Source organism: Nematolebias whitei, chromosome 14, assembly GCF_014905685.2.
Source record: "Nematolebias whitei isolate Nwh7 chromosome 14, NemWhi1, whole genome shotgun sequence".
In the NCBI taxonomy this organism is placed as follows: Eukaryota; Metazoa; Chordata; class Actinopteri; order Cyprinodontiformes; family Rivulidae; genus Nematolebias; species Nematolebias whitei.
In genome coordinates, this window is record NC_056511.1 from 26,974,670 (window position 1) to 26,986,690 (window position 12,021).

General features: G+C 46.8%; 1 protein-coding gene across 1 annotated transcript in view; it reads right to left on the reverse strand.

Moving 5' to 3' along the window:
• arhgap32b (Rho GTPase activating protein 32b) overlaps positions 1–12,021 on the reverse strand; it is a 468,773-nt gene that overhangs the window by 227,662 nt on the left and 229,090 nt on the right. The window contains exon 8 of the mRNA XM_037687644.1: positions 2,455–2,577. Coding sequence (XP_037543572.1) covers positions 2,455–2,577 — 123 coding nt within the window. The remainder of the gene's footprint in view (positions 1–2,454; positions 2,578–12,021) is intronic.

Consider the following 12,021-nt stretch of genomic DNA (forward strand, 5'->3'; position numbering starts at 1 on the left):
AAGGTTTTTACATATGGCTAAAACTAATAGTGTAGGCGTCGGCTCACCATTGGTGGGATATATTCGCAGGAATATTATCTACGGCGCAAAATATATGCAGTATCTCTTTTGTTTGTTTAGTGAAAAGAAGAATAACTAGTTTGATCTATGTATCTCTGTATTAACTTTGTGTATTTTGGGAACTTGTTTAGGGTTTTAAAAAAAAAGAATTAATCAGGAAATTTATAATACAGCTTGGTACGTGGTTTGGTAGGGAAAAAACTATAATCTGAACACCTACCAGGTGTTTTGATTTACAATGATCGTGTCAGTGGGAACATAATAAATCAAACGTTCCAGGGGTTTGAAACTCGTCTGGATTTTCTTAACTGTGTGAGTGAGTTTATTTAGGATAAAGTCCAGAACAATTTCAATTTCAGGAGAACTCGACCATTCAGAGGTCGGAGATCGTTTAGAGTTCAACTTAAAGGGATGGCATTTTCAAAACTAAAAAGTTGTATTGTGGAATTATGTTTTATATGCCATAAAGGCAAAAGGGTGGAATGATATAAAAATATGTTTTATAAAAATATATTAAGTTGCCTTTATGCCTATTCAAACATATATATTTTGTGTGTGTTACTTTTCAGAATTAAATGTCTAAATTGCCATAAAAGGCAAGGGTGGAATGATATAGGAATGATTATTTTGATGCTTTTATGTCAATTAATACTTATACTCACTTTTGATGCAGCTTATCTGCCCAAAGTCAGGCCTGTGCTGCAGATGTGTTTTGGAGTAATTAAAGTCCTCTGGGAGATGCTCTAACCAGAAGACCTGGCCCATCTTAAAGGTTATGGTGACCCAGGTTTTGAAGGACATGTTTTTATGAAGCCATCGCTCTGTTGCACAGACTGCTTTGATGATGGAAAAACAGATTTTAATTAAATCTGTCCTCCTGGCAACCATCAAACTTGTTTTTCACTGCTCTCACGCGATCCGGTCAGGGAAAAGGTATAAAGGAAGTGTGACAGGCAAGGGAATTTTGGAAGTCTTGTGTGGACCAGCGCGCGGTGCCATGCAGTAGGTGATGTGAGTTCTGTCATTTGGATCGAAAGGCTTCCCGATCATTTGTCACGGTGAGAGATACTCATATCAATTTGTGTGTTAAGAGTGTACCAACTGTACATGACTTTGCTTGGCTGTTTTCTGTGGCAGGTTAATAAATGACAATATTATTCCTAGCAGTAACAGTCTCTGTGTTTTATTTTTCCTCTTGTCTGAATATCTGGTTCCGATCGTTCACGAACCCTTTGATAAAAAATTTCATAATACAGGTGGAATACGCCCACAACTCTCTCCGTTCCTCTGCCACCGGTATGTCCCCCTTCGAAGCTTCCCTCGGTTACCTTCCTCCTCTTTTCCCCAGTTCTGAGTCAGACTGCTCAGTCCCGTCCATGCAGCACCACTTTCGGCGGTGTCGTCGCATCTGGCGCCAGGCCAAGGCAGCCCTCCTTTGGACCGCGGCCCAGGCTAAACCGTTCGCAGACCGCCACCGTTCAGAGACACCCACCTACCAGGTCGGCCAGCAGGTTTGGTTGTCCACCAGGGACATCAAACTGTGGGACACTCCCCATAAACTGGCCCCCCGCTTCATTGGTCCCTTCCCCATTACCCGCATCATTAACCCCTCTGCGGTCCGTCTCCAACTCCCCAGGGCCATGAGGATGCACCCGACCTTCCACGTGTCCCAGGTGAAGCCCGTCTCCCTCAGTCCCTTGTGCCCCCCTTCTGACCTCCCCCTCGCCTCCCCGCCTGATCGACAACCACCCTGCGTTCACCGTCAGATCCATCCTGGACGTGCGACGCAGGGGTAGGGGTTTCCAGTACCTGGTCGATTGGGAGGGGTACGGTACCAGCTCCCCTCCTTCAGGTTTGGACTGTAAGGACAAGAACCTCCTTCAAACAACCACTCAGGTCTTCCCCTCTGGACCAACATTAACCTGTCGTCCCTCTTTCCAGGAGTTGCTGAACCAGCGTGTGAATATCCACTGTAAATAATAAACACTGTTCTTTTTGTACTTCCCCTGTGTCTGCCTCGTTCTGGGTCTCAAACTATCTGGGTTCCCCACGTAATTGTAACACTTGTAGACATGTATGAGTGCAGAGAGAGGTGGAGCCATACATACAACCTTGGCCACATTTGACTCAACCCCAAACTACAAGGCTTTATGTGTGCATACTCCCCCCCACCCCCACACACACACACACACCCGAGCAAAATGCCACCAGCAGATGGAGAGTGCGTTTTGGAAAATAAATGTCTTCAGAACTCCCAGAAGGGCAAATCAAACAGAGGATAAAGAAGATTTTACTGAAGAAAAAGGATATCTTGATTTCCGCTCTAGATTTTTTAATCATATATGTAAATAATAATTAATGCTTATTGGTGTAAAAAATGTTTTTTATCGTCACCTCAAAGGATAATTCATCTGAGGCCTGAGCGATGTAACGCTTGATGACGTGGGCAGCAGCAATCGCTGGAACATTGATGGATGACTCTTCATGAACGAGTAGGTGATTCCCCTTATTGTCAACCTGCAGAACACACACACACGACATTAACAACTTTTTAACAAAACTAGTCTTTAATACATCAAAAAACCGATTGTCTTTGTATTTTCTTTTTCTCTTTCAGTCTTTCAGCTGGGCTGAATGCAGGTTGTAGCAAATTTAAATGGAGACCAGTTTCATTTTTTTTTTATATTCCACAATAAAACGATTAACTCTCTTATTTGTTAGTTTTCTGAGGACTGCTGAGGTGAACAAAGCTGAAAAGTAGGATTGCATCAATATTAATATCATTAATGGGTATCAGTCTGATATTGTGTGTGTACGCGTACTTATACTCATAAAACTGTTCTGATACCACAGTACTGATACCACTTTATGGTGGTGGGAGGTCCACCTCTCAGCTAGGCAGCCAGGACGTTAATTCAGTTCAAAAATACTTTATTAATCCCAAAGGGAAATTAAAAGTTGTTGTAACTGGTTATCCTCATTTCATTAAGAGATGTTTTAGACACTGATGGCTGTAGGCAGAAAGGATCTCTTGTAAAGGTCCGTCCCACAGTGGACCTGCAGAAAATGGCTGCAGATGCCGTCCGATCCGTCCGCCCAGACTCTGCTAGCCTCTCGGTTCCCCCGTGCTGCATGACCACCCGAATCCCGGGTAGAACTCCTCCCATAGCATTGGCCACTCCTCCCAGCAGCCTGCTGAGTTCCTCATCGCTGTGGACAGCTGGCTGCAGGTGTCAGGGGATGATCCCGGTCCTTTTGCTGTCATGAGACATGTTTCCTGCCTGTTCCAGGATCTCAGTGGTCAGGCACTTGAGAACAGCTGGCAGGGAGACAATAAAGCATCTACGGCACCTCCTTTTCAACTCATTTGACATTTGGGGCTGTAGTTGAGGTATTTGAGCTTTTGAGATGTTAGTTAGCTGCTCCCGGTTGTAAAAAAAACCCACCTTGCTGTCATGGTTACGCATCATAACAAATGTCCAAAACTAAAAAAAAAAAATCAATAAAAATACTTCCAGCTTCACAATATCCAATACCAGAGGAAACAATCATCCTAAAAAGGTGATTTATGTCCTGAAAAATAGGTATTAAAGTTTCCAAAAGTAAAATCTTAGAATTAAAGTAGCACAGCTACTCCAACATGCAACCAGCGCAAGCAGTACAATTCTAGAATCATTATTCTATAAGGAATAATCATTTATAATCATTATTCTATTCAATAAGGAGAACCAATGTCGCGTTAGAGAAATAACTTCTTTTTTTTTTATTCCTTGCAAGATGTTGGTGGTAATGCACCAATGCACTGCTTAATAAACACCAATAAAAATTACAGGAGAAGAAGAAAAAACAAGAGTACCGCATATGGTACATTATAGATCCATCAACAAACAAATGCAGCCATACAGCCATCTGTAGTGGCTGTGGCTCAGAGAGTGATCCTCCAATGAAAGAGTTGAGAGTTCAATTCCACCAGCAGTCACATACTGAAGTGTCCCTGGGCAAGACACTGAACCCCTCATTGCCTCTGACATGTGTCCCATCGGTGTATGAATGTGATCTAAAGCTCTGATTATTCTTTGTATAGTAGAGTGCTGTATGAATAGGTAAATGAGGACACAGATTGTGCTGTAAAGCACTTTGAGTATCTCAATAAGGTAGAAAGGAGCTATGTAAGTACAGTCCATTTACCATTTATAGCAATGACCAGGACAAGCAAATGCCTTACAAAATATTTGATCTTGATCTTGACCATGACCTCATCAGCAGGGGTGATGAAAGTTTATATGACACTCCGTCTAGTGATGATGCATGTGTCTCTACCTTCTCAATTTTCCTTCAAGATCAACCGAGGATGCCATGCGCACAGCCCACCATATTTCTATGTCCCGCCTGGAAAAAAACAGAGAGCTATGTGCAGATGCTTTTTGTAGACTATAGCTCTGCTTTCAACACCATCCTCCCCAACAAACTGGTGGACAAACTCGGGGAACTGGGACTTTCACACTCCACCTGAAAATGGGTAAACAGTTTCCTGTCTGGCCGCAGTCAAAGGATTCAAATGGGCCATCACACATCCATGGCCCTCAGCCTCAACATGAGAACGCCCCAGGGCTGTGTGTCGAGTCCCCTGCTCTATGCCCTCTACACACATATCTGTACCTCTGCTCACCACAGCAACACCATAGTCAAATTTATGGACAACACCACAGCGGTAGGACTCTTCAGTGGGGAAGATGAGTCTGCCTACAGGGACGAGGTGGAACAACCTTAGGTGCATTTAGGTGCAGGGGGAACAATCTGCTCTTCAACACCTCAAAGACCAAGGAGCTAATCATCGACTTCAGGGGGGAAAAAAATGACGGTCCCACCCCTGATTACAAGCGGAGACGGTGTGGAGAGAGTAGCTGACTACCGTTTCCTGGAAGTCCATATTGAGGTGAATCTGACCTGGAGTGTGAACACCTCTGAGTTGCTGAAAAAGGCCCAGCAGATACTGTACTTCCTGAGAGTGCTCAGGAGGAACAAGATCACCCAGAGACTGCTGGCGTCTTTCTACTGATGCTCCATAGAGAGAATCTTAACATACTGCATCAATGTGTGGTACCTTAGCTGCACAGTGGCTCAGAGGAAAGTGCTCCAGAGGGTTTTCGACACAGCCCAGAAGACCGTGGACTGCCCTCTTCTCTCACTGGAAGATCCACACAGTTCTCACTGCATAGGAAAAACCAACAACATCTTAAAGGACATGTCTCACCCTGGACATGATCTGTTTGGACTGTTACCATCAGGGAAAAGGTTGAAATCAATCAAGACAAGAAAAAATTGATTTAAAAATTGTTTTTATCTGCCAGCCGTTACTGAACTTAACAAGAGCTGTAATAAGAACTGAATAAGTGCAATAAGGGACTAGTTTAATATCAATCTGTTTGTGTTGCACATCTGGAGTGTTTAAAATCTGATTTGATCTTAACTTTTCATTTAACCAGCTGTTAAGATACATACTGAGGTCAGCGGACCAGTTGCTCCTCACAGTTCCAGGAACTCGTCTTAAGCGCAGAGGTGACAGGGCCTTCTCTGTAGCAGGACCAAGACTCTGGAACGAGTTACCTTGGCTTGTCAGACAGGCCCCCTCCCTCTCGGTTTTAAAGTCCCGTTTAAAAACTCACTACTATTCAATAGCTTTCAACACAAGATGATCTGTGTTTTGATCCTGTATGCTCTACACTGGTTTGTCGTCATTATCTGCATCGGTTTTTGTCTATATTCTGATTTACCTCATTTTGTATTTTGCTTTGTGTGTTACCTGTTGTTTTGTCTGTACAGCACTTTGGTTGGCCTTGTTGCTGTTTTAAGTGCTTTATAAATAAAGTGGTATGGTATGGTATACGAAATTCATTGTTCATCCGAAAGACGAAACGTATCTAGATTTTTTTGCTTTGTTTTGTTTTTTTGAATGTCCAGAGGACCAGATTGAACTTTTTTAGACTTGATTAATAAACTCTTGCTAAATAAACTTTTGCATTAGTTTAGTTGATTTAAATGTATTAGTTGACTGAACTGTTTTGGTTTGTTGCTTCAACTCAGAAATTTATGTCATTTCTACTTTGTGGTTTTTCACTTTACTTCGTGGTTTTTCCACTTATTGTGGGGTGGGGTGGGGGGTGTCTGGATTGGAACGTAACCTCTGCGATAAACGAGGGACCACTGTATACTCTTTCTGCTTTTGCTCTGGGAAGCAAACTCAAATTTCATTGTATTTAGGTGCAATGACAAAAGTTTATTCTATTCTATTCAATAAGAGGCGGCAATTTCGCTGCCTACTCAAGTGTCTGGAGGTGTAGATGTCTGTGATGGTGGGGAGGCTGATTCCAACAGATTTCTGTGCAGCCTTCACCACTCTCTGCAAAGCTTTTCTTTCTGCAGCTGTGCAGCCTCCATGCCACACATTGATGCTCGAGCACAGGATGCTCTCCACTGCACACCTGTAGAAGGAGGTGAGGACTGAGCTTCCCAGACCAGCTCGCCTCAGCCGTCTGAGGAAGTAGAGTCTCTGATGAGCTTTCTTGATCAGGCTGGTGGTGTTGTTGCTCCAGCTGAGGTTGTCATTCATGTGTACACCCAAGTACTTGTAGCTGGAGACCACTTCCACCGCAGATCCTCTTATGTTCAGGGGGGTGTAGGTGTTTTTGTTCCTTCTGAAGTCCACAATCATCTCCTTTGTCTTCTTCACATTGATGTGAAGGTTATTCTCTCTGCACCAGCTCTCCAGGTGTTCCACCTCTTGCCTGTAGCTGGACTCATCATTGTTTGTGATGCATCCCACCACCGCTGTATCATCTGCAAACTTTACAATGTGACAGCCTGGATGGGTAGCTGCACAATCATATGTGAGCAGAGTAAACAGAAGGGGGCTCAACACACATCCCTGAGGAGAGCCAGTGCTGAGGGTTATGGTGGAGGAGGAGAGGTTGTGGATCCTCACTAACTGTGGTTTGTTTGTTAAAAAGTCTAGTACCCAGTTGCAGATGGAGGGGCTTAGTCCTAGTGTGAATAGTTTGTCCATCAGGGTTTGGGGGATCATGGTGTTGAAGGCGGATGTGAAGTCCACAAAGAGCATACGGACGTAAGAGTTTTTCTGCTCCAGGTGGTTGAGTGCAGTGTGGACCACAGAGGAGATTGCATCCTCTGTTGATCGGTTCTCACGGTATGCGTACTGATGAGGGTCCTCGTTGATGTTGATGGTTGTTTTGATGTGAGTCATGACCAGTTTTTCGAAGCATTTCGCGACTATCGGGGTGAGGGCCACTGGCCGATAGTCATTCAGACCAGTCACTGTAGAGCTTTTTGGGACTGGGATGATGGTGGCAGTCTTCAGGCAGGTGGGAACTGTCTCCAGGGTAAGTGAGGTGTTAAAGATGTCTGCCAGCACCTCGCAGAGCTGATCAGCACATTCCTTCAACACTTTTCCGGGGATGTTGTCTGGGCCAGTTGCTTTGTGCGGATTAATCCTCCTGAAGGTACTCCTTACTTCTGCTGAGGTCACGCTGAGATGCTCTTCATCCGGTGGCGAGGGGAGTCTGGTGCTGGGTGGTCTGTTCGGGTCTTCAAAGCGTGCATAGAACTTGTTGAGGGCATCATCAAATACGTTTGAGTGAGAAGCTGCAGCGATCACGCAGTCTCAAGGATAAAACATCCCCCATCATCCTCCACTTTCACCTCCCACCCCCGCCGAACACAAACAACCTCCTCCCTCTTTTTTTGACGGAGGCTCCAAGATAGCCAAAACATCTACAGGAAGAAGAAAAAGAAGCAGAAGTTGAATGAAATTCAGCGCGATAAAGTCACATCGAGAGCGGGAGTGAGTCATGAGGTTTGAGAGATTTGTGATATTTAGCGTGTTTGGGTTTTATAGTTTGGATGTAGTTTAGTGTGTATGGTATTTAGTTCAGTCAGTTTTAGTGTGTTTGAGTCAAAACAACGAGACAATTTTTGAAGGTAAGGAAGACGGTGCTGCAGACCCAGAGGAGGACAGAACCACAGTCAGAACTTCTCGGACTGAGGAGCGGATCATGAAGTCTGAGTCAGACAGAGAGGACTTTGTTGATGGAGTGTGATCATGATTTGTTTTAGAAGAGGAAGAGATGACCAAGCTGCACATGGAGAGCGGTCTCAGCAGAGGAGTGGGTCCAGAACCTCTCTGACTGGACCAAGATAACCAAGCATCAGTTCTGAGCTGAGTTCTGAGGGTGTTGATGTTGACCCAGAAGGCAGATTAATAAAGAAAATAACTATTTTTTAATTAACGTAAAATAAATAGCCTCTCAATAAATAAATAAAAACCTGTAGTGTAGTGTTTTTAAACAAAAAACCCTTAAAATAAAAGAAAATTGTTCAAATTTGATATTTTTATTTCAGGCTGACAACAGCAAAAAGACTGACTACGTTGTTGTGTAACAAATATTACATAACTAGTATTTTAATCAGTTAAATAAGGAGGTTGATTCTATGTCGTATAGGCTTCGCCCTTTAAGGCTGTCGCTGATGGGTTTATCCCGTTATGCGCAGCATAAGCACTGAAAAAAATTTAGTCCACGCCCACCTGCTGTGTGGGCCCCACCCGATCCGTATAAATTACGTTAAGAGCGGGAAATCGGCTCCCATTTTTTCTTCAGCGAGCTAAAATAGCACTGTCAGAAGAACAAAGAAGGAAAATTGTGTAGATGACCAACCTTTGTTAAGGATGCTTGGCCCGGCAGTCGACCTCCGGTCGTCCGGTGAGTTCTCCTCCCCGAGGAGAAGATGACGAGCAGTCTTATTCCAAGGTAAGCGCCGAGGAATATTTCCCAGTGACAGGTCACTACATGCTGGAAAACGCCATCTTGTATTTTTTCCTCTTATCGCCAACCCTCGGAGCGAATCGGAAGGTTCCTCCGAGACAGGTGTGCTCAGCTGCAGCCTCTGCTGCTCATTCCCTCCTGGGGAGCGTAGTGTCGGTGGGGCGGGGGGAGTGAATGCTCACCCCATCCCACTTCGTTTTCGCATTGGCGATCACACCGCTCCCGGCCGACGGCGTCTTCAGGGGTTGCCCGGCGTAACCCAGGAGGAGGCTGACATTAAAGGACCCTTTTTTACATCCTACGCCTTTCCCGCCAGTTCGGATGATCCGGCGGGAAGGTTGTTTACCGGGCTCCATTCCGGCTCGCCGTCTTGACCCATATGGCCTCGTGCTCCCAACAGGACGTCCTACGGGCGAGGCCACAGACGGGTTCTTTCCTGGTAGATTGGGGGAGTCGGTCCCCAGTCTGCACCCATCACCAGAGTGGAGGGGTTCACCGAGCGGGGCTATCCCTCGGTAACCCCCCTGGAGCCAAGCCTCGCGGAAGCTTCGGAGCGAAGCTGTCCAGGTCGGAGCAGCGTCCCGTCCCTCCGGAGAAACACGAACCAGACGGTGACCACGCTCTCCAACCGAGCCCATCAATGTGCTTTCAGGCAGCCGCAGCTAGCAACAATGGGGCGCTGCTAGCGTATAGCATGTCCAAGGGGCTGAAGGCCGCAGACCTGCCTTGGAGACAAAGAACTCCCTCTGTAAGGCAGCAGACGTCATCTTCAACATGTGTGCCTCTTCTACGGTTTGCCTGTCGAGGATTGCAGCGTGGATGACGATGATCCAACGATCCACCTAGTTTCGTTACTCTCCCTCGCTGCCAGAGAAACTGCACAAAGACCTGGTGGAGGGCCCATCACGGCGGACGCGCTGTTCGAGAGCAGCTTCTAAACCATGCTGGCGAATTGAAGCAGTTGGAGGAGGTGCCAGAGGCTGTGCGCCACCTCATCAAGCCGCGCGGCTCATCCCGCCCCCCGGTCCGCTGGAGGGACCGTCGCGAGCAAGCATCAACGTTTCCACGGCCGCGGCTCTCGCTCAGTTCCACCACCAGCCCCGCCCGTCAGAATCCAGCCCTCTTCAGTCCGGCAAAATGCAGTTCAGCGTTTCCCCAGAGTTCGCCTGCAAGACAGCGCTCTGGGCAAACAAATCGCAGAGCTCAAGAGGGAGAAGTTTTAAAAATAACGGTCTCCGGAGGGTGTGTGTAAAAGTGACACGAAAATTGAAATAAATCATCATTCAATGATCAAAGTGTCTGTTTTTAGCCAGTCTGTAAGCTCGGATGAACTCACAGCGGCTGCGCACACATCCTTCACACATAACGAGCCGGTGTCCTTAAATAAAGGTTTTTTAAACTCACCGTCGCTCCAAGACATGACGAGTCGATCACACGACACAATGGCAAGTGAAAATAACTCGTTATCATCCCGAGCGGCACGATCCTCACCCAAGCGGTGTCAAACTCGCACTCGTGAGATGAAACAGCCTCCATCCAACGGCGCTGCGTTGATGTTGGCACACACACACACAGCTGCCCGGTGCTCACCGGCTCACATCGGTATAAATGTGGACCGCAGGCTGGGTCAGGTGGAGGTCCTCGCTCTCACAAGAGCGACACTCGCCTCACCAAATCAAACGCGGGCAGCCGTCACCCACCGCGTCTCAGCGTTCGGCAGCTCACGGCAGCATAAGCGTGAGGCAGCTGAACGAACCCGGTGATGAGTCCCGCCTCCCTCCAGTGAGAGCGGCGCGCGTCCCTCCAGAGAAAACGTGTGCTCCCGCGGGGCTCGTAGCCTTCACTCCAACAGCACGGCGTAGATGAAGTCACGCCCTCCGCCTCTCAACGTTCGCACAGCGACGTCAAACGCGCAGCCCCACGGCGTCATCAGCTGTCACACGCTTCGCCTCAGCACACTGGCCCACCTGTACATGAAGGTTGGTCCGCGGTCCGAACGCAGCGCACGGGCGCGTTCAGAGCCTTTTTTTCGAGGAAGCCTCGCCTTGGGTCATGCAGAAAACATTCCCGCAACGCATGACGGCGGTTGAGGGGCGGACTGCTGACAGCCGTACAAAACGTGACGCATCACTTAAACGCACGTTCACTCCACGAACGTTACGTAGAGTGGCTAAAACATGCTCGCCGTTCAGATGGATGGACAGGGTGTTATGCAAATGGTTACAAGTTACAGTTTGTAACCCGACCCCCTCCGTTCGGAGGAGTTATAGAAACGGTCCTGTCATCATCAGACCAAATCTCATCCCTAAATACAGAAGTCCAAGTGTTTCTGATAAAAGTAATCTCCAGAGTGCCCCAACGGAGAGAAAACACAGGGTTTTACTCACGTTACTTCCTGGTTCTCAACAGACCGGAGGGATGAGACCGATCTGGGATCTGTCAGGTTTTTTTTCAACAAGGTGATCATGGACAGACCGTTTTTCACATGTTGACAACCAGACAGCTGTTGTACAACATCCAGAGAAACGCATACCGATCATCCCAAAACACAGAAAATTCCTGCGTTTTCTCCTTTCAGGGGATGAAGTATCAGTACAATGGCTGCCGGTCATCGTACGTTCTCAGTGTATGGAGACAGCCCTGCATCTGTTACACAGAGCAGGGATGAGAGTTTTGTTTTACCTGGATGATCTGCTGCTCTTGTCACACTCAGACAGGAGGCGTTGATGCAGGCTCAGGTGTTGACATCACACCTGTTAAATCTGGGCTTCGCCATAAATTGGAAGAAAAGCTCGATTTTCCCGGCCCAGACAACTGTTTATCTGGGAGTGGAATTAAATTCAACCACCATGAAGGCTCGTTGATCACAAATGAGATTCGATACTTTTAAAAGTCAACACCGCCATGTAAGACCTGGCAGAGTGATAACAGTTGTCTCCATCATGAAGCTGTTGGGAATGATGTCATCAGCTCACATAGTGGTTCCGCTGGGTTTGTTACACATGAGATGCCTCCACAGGTGGTTTGCGCGTCTGCGTGTGGATCCAATAAAACAAAAGAGACGGATGATCACTGTCCCTCCTTCCGTGAGAGCAGACCTCCGACACTGGGGAAACACCCTGGT